This window comes from Scardinius erythrophthalmus, assembly GCF_964197995.2.
Source record: "Scardinius erythrophthalmus genome assembly, chromosome: 5".
Taxonomy (NCBI): Eukaryota; Metazoa; Chordata; class Actinopteri; order Cypriniformes; family Leuciscidae; genus Scardinius; species Scardinius erythrophthalmus.
The window spans coordinates 36,862,339-36,883,293 of NC_138225.1; the positions used below are offsets into that span (position 1 = coordinate 36,862,339).

The 20,955-nt window shown below is 39.4% G+C and overlaps 1 protein-coding gene across 3 annotated transcripts in view; it reads left to right on the forward strand.

Annotated features, from left to right (window-relative positions):
• Positions 1 to 20,955, forward strand: part of col27a1b (collagen, type XXVII, alpha 1b) — a 114,897-nt gene that overhangs the window by 27,401 nt on the left and 66,541 nt on the right. For all 3 annotated transcript variants that reach the window (XR_014030138.1, XM_081364640.1, XM_081364641.1), the window contains exons 5-7: positions 12,931 to 12,984; positions 15,795 to 15,848; positions 17,376 to 17,429. Coding sequence is in view for 2 of the 3 variants with exons in the window: in XM_081364640.1 (XP_081220766.1) it covers positions 12,931 to 12,984; positions 15,795 to 15,848; positions 17,376 to 17,429 (162 nt within the window). In the remaining variant the exon portion in view is untranslated. The remainder of the gene's footprint in view (positions 1 to 12,930; positions 12,985 to 15,794; positions 15,849 to 17,375; positions 17,430 to 20,955) is intronic.

Below are 20,955 nucleotides of genomic sequence, written 5' to 3' on the forward strand. Positions count from 1 at the left end.
AAATTGCCCAGAAAGAGCTCTCTTCTTCACAACAGTTCAATCAGCTTCCACTACAGCCCATCCAGTATGTCGTTTTCCATCAACTTAGTAACTGGATCCATCAACCCATAACTCTTTGTCTGGTTTTTCAAGAGGGATTGGATTAACAGGACCAAGACTTTCTTCTTCTACCTGTTTTGCACACTCATGTGGTATTCCCTCACGTGGTTCCAGCATCATTGTTGCAGGGTTATGAGAAGTGTCCCTGATGATTTCCACTCTCAAATCCTTGTTCAGCAAAGTTGCTTCCCATCTTGCTCTCCTTGCATCAGTTATGGTCTTGATGTTTGTTTTGTTCAACAGCGTCACTATACTGTGTGGAGTGTGTAGTATGATCGTTCGTGCTCCTATCAGATTTTCAACAGCATCCACTGCCCATGTGGCACCATCAAGGGCTTGTATACATTGTGGTTGACCAATCATAGTGACAGGAATCTTTGTAGAAAAGTATCTGACGGGTCTGTACTGATCACCTGGCTTTTAACACAGCACTGCTGAGTAGGTCTCATCTCGCACCCTGGTCTACAAATTAAATGGCAATCGTCCATCAGGATACCCAAGGCTGGGGCTGAAGTCAGTTTCTCTTTCATAGAAGTAAACGCTTCCTCAGCTTCTGGTGTCCAGTTTATCTGTTCCACTCCAGGCTTTCCTCCCTTGTACAGGCCGATGAAAGGGCTAATGATGCTGACAAAATGATGACAATAGTTGAAAAGTCCCATCTCCTTCCGCATTCCTGTAACTGTTAGAGGTTTTGGAAGTTGCCGTAATGCCTCTACACGCTCTGTTGTCATTCTCCTTCCCTCCACAGATAATTCTTGGCCCAAATAGATGACCTTGGTTTTGGCCAGCTGTGCTTTGTCGGGGTTGACTTTGAAATCCCCCTTTCCTAAGGGCTTGTAGGACAACATTCAGAGCAAATACATGACTGTTTTCATCTGGGCTTGCAATCAACAAGTCATCAACATATTGGAGGCAAACACTTCCTGAACTCTCAATTTCAGATTTTTGCTCTGCTAAGAACTGGTCCAAAACAGGAGAAAGATTAATACCTTGTGGGAGTCTGTTCCAAACATACTGTTTTGCACCCACTGTGAAGGCCAATTTCTCTTGAGATCTTTCATCAATAGGTATAGACCAGAAAGCCGACAGTACATCTAGTACCGTAAAAATTCTTGCATTTCTTGGAATATCATTCAGATTGGTGGCAGGACTGGCCACAATAGGATGCGATTTTGGTTTTAGGCCCCGATCACACCTAACGCGTTTTTCAGGTTCGAAAACGCGAGGTGCACAGCACTTAACCATCACACAGAACGAGCAGTGTGCTGCGTTTTTTATGTTGCTAGGCAACCACAGAAACAGCTGTCCTGTCAGTCAAGTAAACGTCAAATCAGCCTTTTATTAACTTTATTTACTTTCTGTTAACATTGTGGTAGTTACGGTTCGTGAAGTCGTTAAGCTCCTGGTAACCCGCGAGAGCACAACAAGTTTATCCTCCATCGCACTCTCCGGGCATTAAAGCAACTGTAGCTTTCATCTCTAAAACGGAAGGCCCGCCTCTCCATTCATTCGATTGGACAGTGGAAAAAAACGCGATGACGTCGGGCGCTTCTTCCGCTTGGAGTTGCTTTTTTTTCAACTGCAAAAACGCGAGGCACAGAAGGCGGTAAAACGTGTGGCGCAGCAGGCGCATAAACAGGGCGCAAAACGCTCACTGCCATAGGAAACCAATTGAAAAAAGGCATCTCTCGCTGCAAAAAACGCATCAGGTGTGATCGGGACCTTACACTGTTAAGTCTTGTGTAATCGATGGTTAATCGCCATGAGTTATCTGATTTCTTGACAGGCCAGACAGGACTATTAGTGGTAGATGAAATTTGTTTGATGATTCCTTCAGCTTCCAAGTCTGCCACTATCTCTTCCACAGCTTGTCTTGCTTCAGGTCGGATGAGGTATTGTTTATGAGGTGCATGTATTGGTCCCTCAATAACAATGGGATCAATGTTGGCTTTGCCACAATCCAATTTGTGTTTAGCCCAAAGATCTGGATATAAACTGCACAGAAGACCCCACATACTGTCTTTTTCCCAGTCTCTGATGATTGGTTTTGCTGTACCAACAGACCTTAGATTACATGTGCGATCTTCGTGTGGTATTATGCCAGCTGTTGTAGCGATTTGACGACTGTCAGTGAATATGATCATGTTCAACAATGGAAGAATGTCCATGCCAATAAGGCTTCCTTGTGAATTCGGCCCCACCCAGATAGATGTCCATAAGACTTCATCATCATATATTTGCAGAGGAACTTGTATACTTTTGCAAAATTTTGTGATGCCTCCTCCAACTCCTTCAACTTCCATAGTTTCATCTGTTGTTGGTAGGTTCAGATCCGTTATTGAAATGGCTGCTCCGGAGTCGACCAAAAAGTCACATGGGTGGCCCCCTATTAATGCATTGATGAAAAGGCAATTGTCTCTTTTCTTACTAATACAGGGGGACACTGATTCCTATTGCGAACGCATAATTCCCCCAATGAGCTGACGGACTTGTGTTTCAGTCCACGTCTTCCTTTGAGAGATTTCATTATGGTTTTTCACACTGACCTGTTTAACCCTCTGGGGTCTGAGCTGTTTTCTGGGCCCTGGAGGTGTTCTGACATGCTCTGGCATTTGTGCTTATTTCTGTTAATTGTGACATTTTCATGGCTAAAGTCTAATTACACTGTATTCAGCACAAACTCTGCTACAATAATATATCAGCAGCATGTGTGTAAAAGTTTGTTGTTTTGAGATAATGACATTTATGCGTGGTTTGTGAAAATACAAAAAAAAAATTCTCACTGAAATAAGGTCATAAAACCCATACTGATTATTTCTTCACAAGACTTTTGAAAATTGTATGACGTAGCCTAGAATATTTGCTCTAAAACTATGTGAAAATCACCCTGACTACTCATTCAGATAAGACAATATATTGATTTAAAATTTTTACGACGTGTTTTGTGTGAAAAAGCTTTATGCGGGAGCTCATCTTTTCACACCTGAGAAAGACAAAGACCCTCCCCTAACGGCCCTATTAGGAGCTATCAGGCCCTATCATTCTGAGCAACCTTGCACAAAGAATGAGGAGATTTAAAAAAGAATGGCTTTTAGATTTTTGGGATTTATTTACAACACAACATAATCCAAAGATACACAACAAATGACAAAAAAACACTCATTGAAAACAATTATCCAAAGACAGAGACTTTTGTGCCATTCCTAAAAACATTGTACATACCTTTCATTTCCAAGGTGTTTGATTTTCACTTTACCATGTTCATGTACAGAGACTCATGTGAATGTTGAAGTCAGCAGGAGTGGCATCTGGGCCCTGAAAAAAAAAAAAAGTGAACATACTGATATCAAGAGAAAGGCCTGCACTTTTTTTTGAATAAATTTTAGATTTTTCTGCTTAAAATTGCTTTTTAAAATTCACAGAATACACACACACACACACACACACACACATAAATGTTTCCAACAATATGTAATATAATGAACACCAGGTTTGTTGTGCCTTGTAGGCATAGGCTATGTGCAGTGCTGCATAAAGTAAAATAATAATAACATTTACCTATAGCAGCCTGTAAATCTTCCAAAATATTTCAGTAACAACTAAGCTAGAGAAAAATATATTGATTATCATGTTACTTCGAATGTTTCCATTCGTTATGATGATATGAAATGAGATAATAGTAAAAACATGAAGCCGTTTGGTGCTTTTCAAACGCGATCGCGATCCAAAATATGATGCATTCAAACACGATCGCGATCCAAAATGTGATACATTCAAACGCGATCGCGCTCAAATATAAAACATTATGGTTACCATATACATATCTACATTTGAGCAGATATCCACAAACACAGTAACAGTAAACACGGGTCTAAATATTATAATATTCACCATATATCTAGCAACAGTTCAACTGCAATGTGAAATTTATGCAACAATAACAAACTAATATGTAAGAATTTCTTACCTTACATCTTTCTTGTCTTCAAATCGCGTTCTTCTTCTGAGGTAGCCTAAATCCAATGTAAGCTCACGGCGTGTCTTTCAAACTCGACGAAAAGCAGAGACTTGTGAAGTGTTTTGGTGTTTTGTTTCTGAGGTAACGAGCGCGTTCGCTTTCCATGTGGAGATTTGCATGTCAATCTCTTTTGCGCGAGTGGGCGTTCAAATTAAAAATAATTAGGAAGCGTTTGAGAAGCTGGACATCTTGTTGCTTTTTTTATATTTCTTTTTTCTGTATGACCATAAATGACGGAGTAATTTAAGTTTATAGTGCTACAATGTGAAGAAAATCCAGCAAAACGCGCCGGCGCGTTTGCCGACCTCAGAGGGTTAAATAATGAAATTATATTAAAATATGAAATTTTAGTCTTCAACATCAAAATTTATTTCTAATATGTTGGACCTATATTAAAAGTACCTTTTGAGACATGACTTCACAGAAACCCGTAAGAGATGTATTTGTGATGATTGAGTTGTGGCACACGAATGGGTGTTTGCGAGGTTGTTTGAAAATATGCTTTATTTTTGACAATACCGGTAGGTGCCACTAGTTTTGCAGAAATTACATACTACACTTTTAACCTGCTAACTGTCATCCCCCTTTTTAAACATAGATCCGATTGTAATTCATGAATGCTTTTGGAATACAGACATGAGGTTGGTCTTAGTTTAAAGCATATTGTTGTCATGTAAACGTACCCTAAGACTGAAAACAAAACAAGACAGAAACTAAACATGACCATGTCATAACTCCCCCTCCCCGGAAAGCGCATCCTCGCTCTGCAAAACATAGCCCAAACTGAGGAGGGATGAAGGTGGGTGGAGCCAAGGCAGAGATAGAAGAAACCAGAGTAGAGACGAGAGGAGCAGGATGATGACCCCAAGCACAGACATGAAGGTCCATAGTGGAGCCAATGGAGGGAGGAGCCATGGTGGAGCCTTGGAGGAGAGGCCGGGTGGAACCAGGGAGACGACTGACTGAGGTGGAGCTGGTGACTTTGATGTCTGAGGTGGAGCCAGAGCGACAATGGACCAAGGTGGAGCCAGAGTGACGAGTTAGCCTGACGGAGCCTGAGTGATGACACTCAGTGATGCCGAGGGAGCGTTAAGCCAACGTGGAGCCAATGGGTAGGAGGGCAATTTGGAGTCTGGGGCTTGGAGGCTTGAGGTGGAGCCAAGGGATGAGCCAAGGCGGAGCTGATGACTGGGATGCCCCAGGCGGATCCGTGCAGCTGAGTGGAACCACTGGAGGAGCTGAGGGGCTAAAGGGAGACAGTGGAGATGAGGCCGATGAACTTTATGGCTTTGACAGTGGAGGAGGGAGGCTGGGCAGGACCATCTACAACGAAGGAGACTTGGTGCTGGACTTAGTGTTGGGTTAATCAGTGACGACTTGGAGCTGGGCTTAACTAACGATGACTTGGACGATTTGGAACTGGATGGGACCAGCGGTGATTGTAGCATAGCAAAAATCTCCTCCTCAAGCTCAGTACACAATACTTCATTCACCCAGCATTGTTTATGTACCTCAGCAGCAGGAGTGTGTGCAGAGCTGCTATCACAACAAACTCCTCCAATAATACATCGAAGATGGACGCTGTTGCCGGCTCACACACCTGGACCAATTCCACATTTGGCTTGATCTCCAGGATGAAAACGCTCTGGCTCAATCTTTGTGGCAATTCCAAGGAAGATGCAGAATGAAAGAAGATACTTTAATAAGTTTAATGAACACAAAAATAGACAACAATCAATTGAGGGCTTAAAGGAACACTCCACTGTTTTTTGAAATAGGGCTTATTCACATTCTTTCCTACATTTAGATAGGTGGGTAAATGCATTTTTGTCTCAGTGCATGCATTGTTTTAGTTTGGTCGGCGCTAGCTTAGCTTAGCACAATGAATGGAATCCTTTGTTGCCAGCTAGCATGTCCTGAGTAAAAGTGATCAAAAAAAATAAATAAATCCACGTAATTACTTCTTGTGGCCTGGGTATTCACAACGAGTACAAATAGCGATGCAGATTAACACTAGGTGATTTCCTAGGCAGATATTGACTTGGGACTATATTAGGGGGAAGCACAGGCGAAGCACAGCTACTTAGGCGAAGCACTGCAACAGATGAAATTCCACGACTTCCGTCAACATACCGGCGTGCAGCGAGTCAAAACACAGAAGAACAACAAGCGTGACCTGCACCGAGTGTCTTCGCTTTTGGATTGTTTATTTTGAGAAGTTACAGCTACAGTTACAGCAAACATGGTAATTACCTGCGTAGCAAAAGGTTGTGAGAACAAGCAAAGGACATACACGAATGTAATGTTTCACAGAATTCCATCGAATGTGGAACTGAGAAATAAATGGCTAACTTAGCTGCTCTGGAGATCTGTACTTCAACGCCTCTCTACAAAATCAAACAGTATCGTGTTCGCGAAGACCATTTTGCACCGGAGGACTAAGATACTTTGAAAAAATGGAATATGGGTCCAGAAAGACGGTACTATGTCTGAAACATACGGCCGTCCCATCCCATCTATTTTCAAAGCACAGGCAGAACAAAGTGCACATGTAAGTTGTCTTTTATTACTCTTCCTTATGTTAATCTGTGTCTTTATTCGGTTGTAAGATAGATGCTGAGAAGCTGTATATAGACTACGGCTCAAATAACGTTAGCCTCTTCTAGTATAACCTCTTGTTGAATTCAACCTGTTTAGCATGAACAACCAAACTTAAATAAAAATCGCTGTTATCGTTACCTGTAAAATGAAATGACTGAGGGCTAAGTTAGCTATATTTCTCTCACCGGGTTAGCCTGGTTCTTTTGACTCAGGAGTTTTAGTATAACTACTAGAGAGGAGAAGGCTACAAGCAGTTTACTATACATGTGTCATGTTTAAAATAATCACTTACTCTGTGGACAGCTGTCCATTTGGTCCATTCGGCGTGGGGCGTTTTTTCCAGTTCACTTTATCACACCGGGAAAAAAAATCGAGTACTGCCGGATGGATCAGCGCCGTGAAATCCTCGGTAGCTGTGACACAACTGCGGGCACGCTCATCTTGATCTGACGCGTTGAGCCTGGTCATCGATGGCAGCAACTTGTCCCACTTGCCACAGCACGGACACTCTATTTCAGTCGGCATATTCCCCCAATAGCCAAAATAGCCAGGCAGCTACTATTCACGCCGGTATGTTGACGGAAGTCGTGGGATTTCATGTGTTGCGTGATATCTCTGCGCCCAAGTAGCAGTGCTTCGCCTAAGTAGCTGTGCTTCGCCTGTGCTTCCCCATAATATTGTCCCATGTCAATATCTGCCTTGGAAATCACCTAGTGTTAATCTGCATCGCTATTTGTACTCGTTGTGAATACGCAGGCCACAAGAAGTAATTACGTGGGTTTCTTTTTTTTATCACTTTTACTCAGGACATGCTAGCTGGCAACAAAGGATTTCATTCATTGTGCTAAGCTAAGCTAGCGCCGACCCTGTCAAACTAAAACAATGCATGCACTGAGACAAAAATGTATTTACCCACCTATCTAAATGTAGGAAAGAATGTGAATAAGCCCTATTTCAAAAAACGGTGGAGTGTTCCTTTAAACAGGGAACAGGTGTGTAACTAATCAGAAACCATGACAACAAATGAATGACTAGAACTCTGGCAAATGGTGACTGTGAAAACTGAAAACAAAACAAGACAGAAACTAAACATGACCGTGTCAGTGATACTGATAGTTAATAGGCTATATAGCTTTTCCAGAGTAAGTCTCTATTTTGACATACTAAATATGCAATTTGTAAATGTAATCTGAGTTTAATTTGTTAAACTGTATACTGTATACAAATGAATCCCAATTTAACAATCTGAACCTAGGAAAAGTTTATAAAATGACACTAGAGAGCTTAAAGGGTTAGTTCACCCAAAAATGAAAATTCTGTCAGTAATTACTCACCCTCATGTTGTTCCAACTGCGTAAGACCTTCGTTCATCTTCGGAACACAAATTAAGATATTTTTGATGAAATCTGAGCCATGTCGCACTCCTCCATAGGCTGCTATGTGACCGAAACTTGCTGGCCCAGAAAAGTCATTAAAGAGATCGCTAATATAGTCCAAGTGACTCCAGTGGCTCAATCTTAAGTATATCAAGCGACGAGAATACTTTTTGTGCGCAAAAACAAACAAAAATAACGACTTTATTCCACTATTCATTTCCTTCTCTCTGGGCCTCGTAGTGTTTTTGCGCTGCGCGTCTGTGTTACACGTCACCACGTAGGCTCACTATTGGCCGACGCCGGTCATGTGTGTGATGCGTGATGACGTGCAACACAGATGCGCAGCGCAAAAACACTACGAGGCCCAGAGAGAAGGAAATGAATAAAGTCGTTATTTTTGTTTGTTTTTGCGCACAAAAAGTATTCTCGTCGCTTGATATACTTAAGATTGAGCCACTGGAGTTACTTGGACTATATTAACGATCTTTTTAATAACTTTTCTGGGCCAGCAAGTTTCGGTCACATAGCAGCCTATGGAGGAGTGAGACATGGCTCAGATTTCATCAAAAATATCTTAATTTGTGTTCCGAAGATGAACGAAGGTCTTACGCGGTTGGAACAACATGAGGGTGAGTAATTACTGACAGAATTTTCATTTTTGGGTGAACTAACCCTTTAAGATTCATATACAGGGACAATCTCTAAACATTACTCTAATCTTACTGAAGGGCACAATGGTAATAGAGCATATCCTTAGGATGTACACCAATAAGCTTTTAATTGCAGAGGGTTTCATTTTCATTCTTCATTTATTTGATCCAATTTAAAGTATGTTTGAACTTGCATTTTCAATGTAACAAATGCATTTTCAATTTAAAAATTAATCCAAGTCAAGCATACTATGTCAGTCTGGAGGAGAGAGGTGCAGCCACATTTGTGAAATTTTGGCAAAATTGTTAAGAGTGTAGCAATGTATGAAGGACATCTTACATACAAGTCACTTTCAAACCAAGCAACATGGCACAATGTGACCAACTTGAACCAGTTGTGAAATCTCTGGGTGGAAATCTTTTGCCCTCACGCAAAATTTCTGATAATGGGGTTTCCTACTGGAATGACCATATTTTGCCTACAAAAATTCTTAACAATAGTAAATGTGATTGCACCTTTAGGATAAATCACTTCTTGTATTCCTTATAAGTCGCTTTGAATAAATGCTTCTACTAAATATCTAAATATGAATGTAAACGTAATGCAAAAGTACTAACTTGCTGCCCATAAAAAGCAACAGTGTGACATAATTAGTTGCTTTTTATAATAATATAACTTTTAAAAGTAAAGTTCCCCAACACTGCTCAAGAATTGTTGAATGGCAAAGAACATTGGCAGGCTAAAAAAAAATATAAATGTGAGGGTCAGAGGTCATGAACAAATCCATGTTAGTGAATTTGCTCATTCTTTCACATCTTTAATTCATTATACTAGCATTATACTAGCAAATTTAACAGTCCTCTGAGAAAAAAAAAAAAAATCTTCTACCATATGAAATTTTTTGTTCTGTGTTAGCTTTTCTTCAAACCTTAGCCAGGCTAGTTTATTTAGTCTGGTGCATTGTCACTTCCTCATTGTCACATGCACTTTTTTGAAAACAAACAAAGCAATTTTCGACAATTTACATTCTACTTTAGTGACTACACCAAGTATGGTAGTGTTTATGTAGTAATTCATCCCTCAGGTCTCTCATGACTGCACAGAACTGTAAACCATTCCCTTCTGTCACCATGTGCTGGGTCATGTGATCTGTAAGGGTTGTCTGGTGTGAATCAATGCCTCATAGATGACAGACATAAGTGTTGGACATACTGTATCAACACAGTAAAATTCTCTGGCATACAGTTTGTCTCCATTGTTGGCACTGCTAAACTCTTTACAATGCCAACACTGCAAAGTTCACTTTAAACATAGCTTAACTTGGTCAAGAGGCCAGATCAGACAAATATATTTTCTCAAGTGCACTGGTAAACATTAGCAGGGGCCTTCTTTGAGCCAGGTCAGGGAGCTTTGTCATAAGTCAGCCATTCTCAAATATATGAGGCGGAAAGTGACAACCACCACGCGCGTCTTCCCACACGAGTGCCTGTTGGAGAGCTGAAAGTGAGCAAGAGAGATTAACCAATATGTAACTTGATAGGCTTTCTTGATACTCCTCTCTCAGTCTCCTCTGATCACTGACCACGGCCACATGTTCAGAACCTGACCAAACATAAAAACGAGGTGGAAATCTGTACATGAGCTTCTTGTAAGTATCTCCATATGGCCAGTTTGTTTGCACTCAGCAGGAAAGGCAATGAATAAGCCCCACTCATGACTAACCCCAGGTGGATCATACATAAATAATAGCGCTGCCTTGACAAGTAGACTTAGCATTACCTCTCGGCTCTCGCTAAGTCTTTGAATTTCACCATTGCATGTTATTTGCTCTACAATATAACTTCACTGATGGTTGTCAGCTCTCACTCAAAAATATTTATAAATATGTATGTATTTGAATTGCATATAAAAGTTCCATCCATTTGGATTACACAGTTTTAACATAGACAGATAATGCATATTTGTCATACTTCAATAAAACAGGTCATATTTAAAAGTACAAATGACCTGAATGTGTTTCAAATACACAATAACCTGATTTATTTATTTATTTATTTATTTATTTATTTATTTATTTATTTATTTATCATCAATAAATCCCATTTCCTTCTTTTTAACTAATTGAATATTGCTTGTAATTTATCAAATGATAATTAAATGATAGAGAAAAGTTATAACCTGTATATATACAGACATGAAATGTAGTCAAACACACTTACTGCATTTTAAAGAGCTAGACCACAGCGTCTAGACCACAGCGGTGGATATTTATCAGATTGTAGACTGCTGCATCCTCCACAACACCCTAAAGATAGGGAATTGCATCATGCAAATTGCTTTCAGCACATATTTTGTGCTTTTTTACCTGATTTGTTTTTGCCTTTAGTGAATTGTGTGCTTAAACAATGCAGAAAGCCTGAGCAAATAAACAACAATATCAGCAAGCACAAATCATTTTCCCCACTGTTTTTTTTTTTGTATCTTTTTTTTTTTTTGCATTATTATGGCCTTTAGTTTCAGTTAGCACGTCTTATCCTCCAAAGTGACGGCATTTGTATTGTGGCTTTTCCAGTTTGTTGTTTAAGATCACTTCCATTTTGCCTGCTTTGCTATCAGAGTGTGTAAATCAGTGTCTGGGGAGCTTTCTTGCACTCTTTCTCTACTCAAGCCCCCTGTTCGCTGCTGGAAAGTCAGCTAATGAAGAAAATCATGTCCATATGTTATATGCCAAAAGCATATGCCAGAAGTACCTTTTAAAACACAGCACTCTCTTGTTAAGTGGAGGGCAATTTTCTGAATGCATGCCTTGGGCAAACTGTGCTACTTACGTACAGTACTTATCATGAGGGCCAGAATAATGAAAAAAAAAATGTATGCGATATTTAAACATTTCTACATTCCCTAACTTGGACTAAGCTGCTCCCCTTCCGACAGGGTTAGTTAAGGGACTAAAGTAAACGTTCGGATTCTTGTTTAAAACCCTTTTTTTCCCCCAAGTGTTTGAGTTTAAGGTGGAGGGCAGAGAGGTCTTGATCTCCTGAATGGTCTGCTGATTTATTGCCCTGACATAATTTGATGTTTATTTAATTCTTTACGACTTTCTGTTTGAAATTGTATAAAGGCACCCAAGTGCACCACACATTGTTTTTTGAGGAATTTACAGAACTTCCGCTCTGGAGTCACCTTTTTATTTTTACTGTACTGAAGTCAATTATTTAAAAAAAACATATTTTTTAATGCATTGTTATTTTAAAAATATTTCAATTAAATTCTACTTTATATCTATAGTAAATAATGTTCTTCTTGAGCAGTTTTTCAGTTTCACCTAGGACTGCATGATTATATCAGTGAAATAAATTGCTAACCTAAACAAAACCAGATTCTGCTCCTGTTTATGCAACCACTGGCACGGAGATGTGATTTTACCTGATCTCTTAAAAAAGAATACATTTATTTATCCTTCCAATTGAAAACCGGGAGTTTTGGAGAAGTCACATTTTGAGAAAAAAAATAGAGGGGAAAAAAAACTTTTAAGGCTTCCAAACTAAATGTCTGACAATATAATTTCCGCTAAGGAAAAAGTAATTTGAAGACAGATGAGTTGTGACAGATGTTTTCTTTAATAGGCGTTTGTCTTAGATTTAATTAGCTTGTGCCGCTTACATCAGTGAGGGTAAAATTAACATTTTACAATGTAATTTAAATCATGTTGCAATTCCTAACTGGGCAGTTACTCATTTTACCTGCCAAAGTCAATTTCAACTCACATTGACACTTTATGAGTGTTAATTTGAGATCTTGATAACAGTGATTGAACTGACAGAAGTGATGGTCATGTCCACAAAAAACAGTCCACTACATGAGTATTCATTTCACTGACTCTCTCTCTCTCTCTCTCTCTCTCTCTCTCTCTCTCTCTCTCTCTCTCTCTCTCTCTCTCTCTCTCTCTCTCTCTCTCTCTCTCTCTCTCTCTCTCTCTCTCTCTCTCTCTCTCTGTAAATCTACTTTTCTTGTATGCCCTTCTCCTTTTGATTCTAGTCTTTTTACTGGCCATTTATTTTGGCAAAAGGAAAAACAGTAATATGGGTCAAGGCCTGTGACCCAGCTTAAGTGGCCTGCAGTGATTTCACAGTAACTATAGAGAAGAAAGTACACAAATACAAGTGAACATGTGTTGTTTTGTAGGGTCCCCTTGGTCCGTATGGAAACCCAGGCCGTCCAGGGTCCCCCGGGCCCAAGGTATGTACCACTGAATTCAGTACTGTGTGGCTTTTGTGGATGCAATCAACCTAGACTTGTGTGTTTGGATCTATGGGACCATTTCCTTGTTTTATTTAGTTTAGTTTTGCATTTTGTTTTGCTTTATGTAATTTTTTTTGCAAAGCAACAAATTGATCAGTTTGTTTTAACATACCATAAAAAAGCTGTCCTCGTAAAATGCAAATATTAAATTTATTAGTGAATTCCACAAACTTAAAGAAGATCATTAAGCGTATAGGGTTTGAAAAATGAATCTGAAACACCTGGTTTTCGACCACAATAATTTATCAGTAGGTGTAGGGCCTCCTTTTGCTGCCAATACAGTATCAGTTCGTCTTGGGAATGACAGATACAAGTCAAGAGTACGTTTGAACCATTACAGTACGTGCACATGGTCCTCCAGAATGGTTCGGTAGTCCTTTGGCAGTGTTGCGCCCATCAAGCACAGTAGGGAATGCCATGATATTGCAGCCCATACATCACTGATCCACCCCTGTGCTTCACTCTGGGCATGCTAAGCCTCTTTAAGGCCTCTTCACATTGTAACTCCCACGGATGTGGAAAAGACAGTGAAGGTGGACTCACCAGAGAACAATGCATGCTTCACATTTTTTGCACTGATTTACACTGTTGTCCCCAGTGAAACCAACATTTAGCACTGGCATGAGTGAGGTGTTCGAGGTGCGCATTTAATTCTGCAGTGATTTGGGCAGCTGTGGTTTTATGTTTTTTGGTTACAATCTGGGTTAGTACATGGACATCCCTTTCAGACAGCTTTCTGTTGCGTTGACAGTTACTCCTCGTCCTACATAGTGGTATGCTGGCATTACCCTGAATACCAGGGCTCTTGATAAACCTTGTCCTGGTCACAGTAAGCCAGCAAGACACGTAGCAACAATTTGTCCTCTTTTGAACTCTGATATATGTCCTATTATGTAGTGGATTGCAATATGTTATGTGCAGATGTGCTATTGCTCTGCTAATTCAACCTTCACATTCTGCTCTCACTAATGGAATGTAAAATCAGTGAAATATAGGCGTTAAAGCTCCAACACTAAATTGGCCAGTGTTTCAATTTCCTTGTCCAACCTCTATACATGAGCTTTGATCTACCAAATGGCTTCAATTTATAAGCCACATATGCTTTAATTAGCACTTTAATAAGTGCATTTATTTATTTATTATTATTTATTTTTTTACAACAGTGATATCACAAGATATTTTATGTATTATTTTATAATACCTAGAAAGACCGAAACAAAAAAAAAAAAACATACTACCACAGTACTACAATAAAAATATGGCTACTTTGGGACCCAAGAGAAAACCAGTCACTCTTCCATCTACATTTAGCCGTTGTAAATTAAAAGAGAAACAATAAAATCATGAGTAGCTGAATTCTGATGAACACTGGCAAGAAATATAGGATGATGTATGAGTTTGACGACATTATTGGACCTGTTTATTTCCATTCATGTTTTTCACAGTCGTTCATTTTACCACATCTGGCTGCTTGTGGCAGTCTTACGATAGACCAGGAGAACAAAGATCTTTCTTAGCAAGGCGAGCCCAAGTTAAAATTTCCTCTTTTTTTACTATTTACTGCTTTTTACTGTTATTACTGCCAAATGGGACAAAGATGAGACAAAAATGACTGAATGAGACCCACAGAATTAACACTTAGTTGCAGTGTATTTGTTGTGGGATTCCAAGCAGGCGTTTCTCTCTGAAATAGCAGTAAATTTGTCATTCATTGAGCAGTAATTCATCAGCTGATGTATAAGGGTGTGATAACTGGCACATCCAGACACATGGTGTAGACTAGCACGCTTTTGGCTTTTAAGAGCCGAGGTGTCTGAATCGCAGTGTTGGAATGATGTTGTACAGTCTCTGCAAAGTATTGGTCTCCTGAGTCTTCCACAACCAAATTCAAAACTGACTCACAAGATTATGCCATGCAAATTCCCTTCATTGAGCAGTAGTTCATCAAATGATGTATAAGAGTGTGATAACTGTTCATCAGAATTCAGCTACTCATGCTTTTATTGTTTCTCTTTTAATTTACAACAGCTAAATGTAGATGGAGAGTTACTGGTACCGATTTCATGGGCATGTTTACACTGTTACTTGATTTGCATAATTTTGTAAAACGGCTGCAAAAAAATGAAGCATTGAAAAAAAATGTATTCATTGCAAAATTATCCTACTTAAAATATATATTAACAGTTATAGATGTGTTTAAAACACACAACCATAAAGCATGGCTTCATCCCATTGCCTGAAAAGGCAGAAGAATGTGGTGTGTGAACCCTAGTGTCATTGGAGAGACTTACTGTAAACTTATTCTTCAAGTGTACATGGGTCACTCTCTTGTGTAAACAACACTCCTTTCCTTTGCAAGCCTTCATTACTCTTATCCATGTAGACTATATAGAAAAATTCAGAGAGGAATCATGTTACAGTCTTCTGTTTGGAATGGGTTCCAAACAGGGGTCACAGTAACTCCCCAGTAACCTCCTCATTTCCTTTGTGATGTATACTTTATTTACAATTGGCAAAACAAGGGTGAGTGGTGTGTCAATGTAGGCAGTTTGTAAAGTCATTTAATTGAAAAAGCCTTTTAAAACAACACTCTCTGTTTAACATTTATGAAAGCTTTGGATAATCTAAACACACCTCTTTGTAATATTTTACATTTTTCCACAAGTAGAAGTTTGGATCCCTCATACATATTCTATGTTAGTTGTAGTTGTTTTTTGTATTAGTTGTTTGTCCTCTGTGCGTCACAGGGAAAAAAGGGAGACCCTGGAAACTCACCTGGCAGAGCACCAAATGGAATGAAGGTATGTGTTACCCATATCCCCCATTATTCATTATTTAAACATTTTATCACAAGTATTGTTAATAATGTTCATCATAATGTTCTTTAGCCTATGTATGTGTTTAAGTGGTTGCAAAAAAATATATATATTGTGTTGTTTGCAAACATTTTTCAGTATAGATAAAATTATGTACGTTTATGCATTTTTCAGCACACTGATTTCTTGAGAAATGGGACAGAACCTTACCTTCTGTTATTTTTTTCTCAAATGTTTTTTTCCTTTATTCTCTGATAAATAGAAAGTTCATTAGAACAGCATTTATGTGTACCCTTTGTAACATTCTAAATGTAAATTACAGTTAATCACATTTGATCAATTTAATGCAACCTTTACTGAATGAAAGTATTATATCCTTTCCAAAGAAAATCTTACTGACCCTAAACTTTTGAAAAGTAGTGTGCAGTATATCAATGTGTTTATGTCCTGACAGATGGAAGATGTTAATAAAAACGATATTCCTCTCTTATAAGTTTTGTAGCCTGTTCTGTCCCAGTACTCTAGCCTGGAAATCCAGACCTAAATCTAAAAGATTAATGGTCTGGCGTCGACTAATGAAAATCGCCCAGCTCAAGGGGCGGCACCAAGCATGCATTTGAAAATCTCACTGCACGCAATTGGATAACACAACGACCAATCACAACAATAAACCCCATACGCTTAGCTACCAGCGGAGCTAACTGGTAGATTAGACCATACCTGTCAACACTCCTGTTTTTCCCGGGTTTCTCCCGTTTTTTAGCCCTATCTTGTTGCCAGATCTTGTATTAAATGGATTATATTCACACAATCCACACACCATATACAATTTCAACCCGTTTGTCACCTCAACCTGGCAACCTATAACCCAGTTGCGCAGTCGCGGAAAGTTTAACCCCCCGAAAGTGAGCCGATAGACATGGCAGGTGAAGGCGGTGTCCCCGCAGTACACTTAACAGCATGAGCCTACCTCTTGCTATTCGCCAACTATTGCGACGAACGGTCCCCGCGCAAATCTCCCGGATTTTGAAAACCAAATGTTGACAGGTATGGATTAGACTCTTACCGTATCCGGTCGGCAAAACAGCAAAAATGTGCTTCTTGCAAAGGAACGATTCGAGCGGCGTCTTCTGTTCCTGTTTTAGATAAAAAGCCAAGTCTAACTTGTTCATTGTAGCGGCCAAAGCTGTTTCAAACAACTGGTATTCATCCATAACCATCTTGCAATGTTTACTAATGACTTGGACGTCACAGCGCTGTCGTCATCTGTTTAGCTCGCCTCTGGCCCGCCTATATCAGATAACCAGATGTGATTGGTGCAGCTCAGATCGAGGGTAACTCACTGAGTACTCACTGAGCAAATTCAACTTGTGCTCTCGCGAGAACTCTGGATTACCAGAGTACCAGTACTCAAGAATCAATGAGCAAACAAGCATTATGAATTGTGTGGTGAAATGTTAACATTGCCAAATTTACCATACCAGAAGTAATTTTCAGCGTCTTCCTTTATAGGGGGACCCTGGGATATTAGGGCTACCCGGACTACCTGGTCAACCTGGCCGGAAGGTAAGTGGCATTCTTTGATTCATCTACTATAGGGAGACTCCACCAAGGTCACGTCACAGAACGGATCCAAGAGTAGTTCCCAACCCAGATGTTTGGAATTGTTCACCACACTTAATTTGCAACAGCAAATCATTATGTTTTCCAGGAAACATTATTGCTTTATCAGCCGATGCTTAAAGTAATCCCTCACATGAAATCATATCACGGCATATTCTGGATGGCAGTACATCAGTCCAACTCAGTAAATGTGAAACAGGTTCTCGAACTGTGAACTAAAATCAGTTGTGTGAAATCCCATTGGAAAAGGTTCTTGTAGAAAAATTCCCCCTGCTTTTCTGGAGAGAAACCCAATTTGTTTCAGACATGTCCAGCTGACCTTGATGTCCTCAAACACTGCTGTGAATGGGATAGCCAGCGCATGACCTCATTGTATTCCAATTCCAAGGGAAGTCTGTGGAAAATTCCTTGTAAAATACTGTGGTTTACCTCCATGTAGTATGTGTATTTTATTTTAAAATGTGCTTTACTGAACAGGACCAAATAGGTGTCATTATAGTGCAGCAAAAGAGGTAAATGGATAGCAAATCAAATGAACCGACAGCACTTTGGCCAGGGCAGAAGGCCTGCTTCAAAACAGTTATATTTCCAGTGAACATGTACACAGTCTACACCGCTCAGTCTAAACCGCTCAGTCTACACCGTTGAAATGAAGTTGACTCTGCCAGGTCCCCTTACTAACGCTTACAGCCATCCTGCTACAATCTGTCTAATGGCAAATTGCAAAGACGTCCATACTCACTTACTCCAAATGGGAAAATGTGCTATTAAGCTTTTAAGAAACTTTCACAGATGAGGCAGAGTGACATTTTCTATTGGGTTTAAGAATTTGGCATACAGTAAACTGGCATGATTCTAAGAAGTAATTGAATGTTCTGTTGAGTTGCACATGCAGTCAAACAACACACACAAAGAGACCCACACATGCACATCATATTACATCAGCAGTTTTACATATATTCAGAATCAATGGCGTTTAAAAGTGTTTGTTTAAACGTTTGGATCAAACGGCTCTCTGAAACATTGTAAAATAATGGAATTACCTGGCATTTTCTCTGCCTCCATGTGTTTCCAATCACACAGCCACAGAAAAAAAATTAAAAGCTGGTGGAAAATAGTTGCAGACACTACTTGTGCTGAATTACTGCTGGCAGCACACCAGAAAGTTATTCCATCCATGGGTCTTGGCCAGAGACAAAATCTTGTAACAATAAAACAAATGAAAAAAAGTAATACTCAAATGTACTGTAAAGTAACACATGTACAGTTAGTAGCACTGACACATTTGGTCATATGAGCAGGTAACAATTGGTCGGGATTGAGTTATGCTTTTAATTCCAAAGTAGTGAGCGATGTACAGTCTTTCAGTCCTTTCAAACTAGGGATCAGCAGATGTGGACAATCTGGACAGTGTGTTGTAATAGGACAAGCGTAGGCTACTAACGTCTGCTTGGAGATTGTGCTGCTCCACCCCTTCTATTTCTCACTGAGGTTCACTGGGACCCTGTTGGCAATGGTCGTTTTTACACCGTATTTGTCATTTGGTGTGTGTAACTATTTCATAGACCCAAGCTGCGAATGGTGAACTGCTGCACACAGTGTATATGTTAGAAATTTGTTTCTGTGATGTGTCCTGAAATGATTCCTGTAGAGCTGACTCCACTTCATTCGTCATTACAAGCTCCAGATTCCTTTCTTATTACTCATATTCCCACACTCAGCTGCTCTATGCTCAGTTGCCCTTACTTATCAAAGTTCTCAGACATTGTTGAACCAGTTTTTGTTTTCGAAGCAAAGCATCTAAGGCAAGCATCACCATAGCCCCTTTCACACAGAGATTCCGAAAAATACACGGATAAAGTGACCCGGGATTCGACCCGGGTTCATTTGATTTTGATTCATTCACACTGCCAGTGATTTTCCGGAATCAGAGTTTCTCAATTTCACAATTTTTTCACAATTTCACAATCGAAATCACAATCAGAATTTTTAACACACAACCCATAAAAATCCCGTAAAGATATCAATCCCAGGTCGTGTTTGTGTTTACACAGAAGGGTTTCTGATCGCGCTGTGTGAAAGGGGCTCATGATTCTTGCTCCTAATTAAAGGGTATTAATCGGGTAACTCCTTACCCTAAGTATTAAACTGGTAACACTTTACAATAAGGTCCCAGTACGTTAGTTAATGCATCAGCTAATATTAATTAACAATGAACAATACATTTGTTTCCATGATCCCAACTGATCTTTGTTAATGTTAGTTCATTGTTTCTTCATGTTAGCTCAGGCCCATTCAAAATAATTAACAAACACAACTTTTTATTTTAGTAATGTATTATTAAATGTTGAAATTAACATTAACTAAGATTTTTTTAATGTTAACAAATGGAACCTCATTGTAAAGGGTCAACATTAAACGTTTGTGCTACAGAAGTGAATGACCTCAAATTGTATGGCTTTTTGAGTAGAGGTGAGCAAATGCTTTTGTTTGTGATCAGACTAACCGATTTTGCTTGCTGGACTATAAAATGGGCAAAAAATTCCATATTCTTTGGTCTAGTTTGCTGGCTTTGAAGCTGGTCAGGCTGGAATTTCATCTATATCAACTGAAGACAAGTTTAGTCTGGTTTTGAGGCTGGTTTGAGGTGTCTCTCTTAAGCATTAAACACCTTAGCAGCTGCATGGCAACACCCTAGCAACCATCCACAAAATCCTAGCTTTATGTTTTGCAAAATAAACTTTGTATGGGCAAACACCACTTGCGTTTATGAAATTGTAAAAATATTGACATTAAGGCCAATAAGAAGTCCGGGACTAAAAACACCTGGCGCTTTTTCTGAAAATGGGTAAACCATAATTAAACCAGTACAGTACTGGAGACAAGAAGAACTGCTACTCCTTCACCATGTGCTGTCATTATGTGGCATGGTTTAAGCTAAAAAGCCTGCAGAATTGAAAGGAAATTAGCCTTAGGAATCTTTAGCCTTAGGAATTGGCAGAAAATAAATCTCAGACAGCGATAAGACTGCTATAAAACAGTTAACATCACATTCTCTCAGCTAAAAAATGTAGTTATTTTTCTTTCCTTTTTAACTGGGTTTTTGAACACGCCATTCCCTGCCACCTGTCTGGGCAATAGGAATATGTTTGTTCAACATCAACAAACTCAAGACTTTCAACCACATCTGTTAGTGAATATCAGTCCCATAGATGTCCTTGGTTGTAATAGCATAATTATATTAAGCTTCATTCTTTGCTAATCCCTGTCACAGATTTACTGAATGAGAGAAAAAAGGGCAGCTTCTGCAGGAAAAAAAAATACTTTTGCTTTTACTCATCTAGAAGTGAATGACCATTTGGGAGCAAGACTGTCCTTTGGCATCGACTGTGAAATGGAACTAGAACAAGCTGCGTTTTTTGGAATTGGAGGCATCCATTCATAGTTACCTGGAAGAGGATCTGTGTCT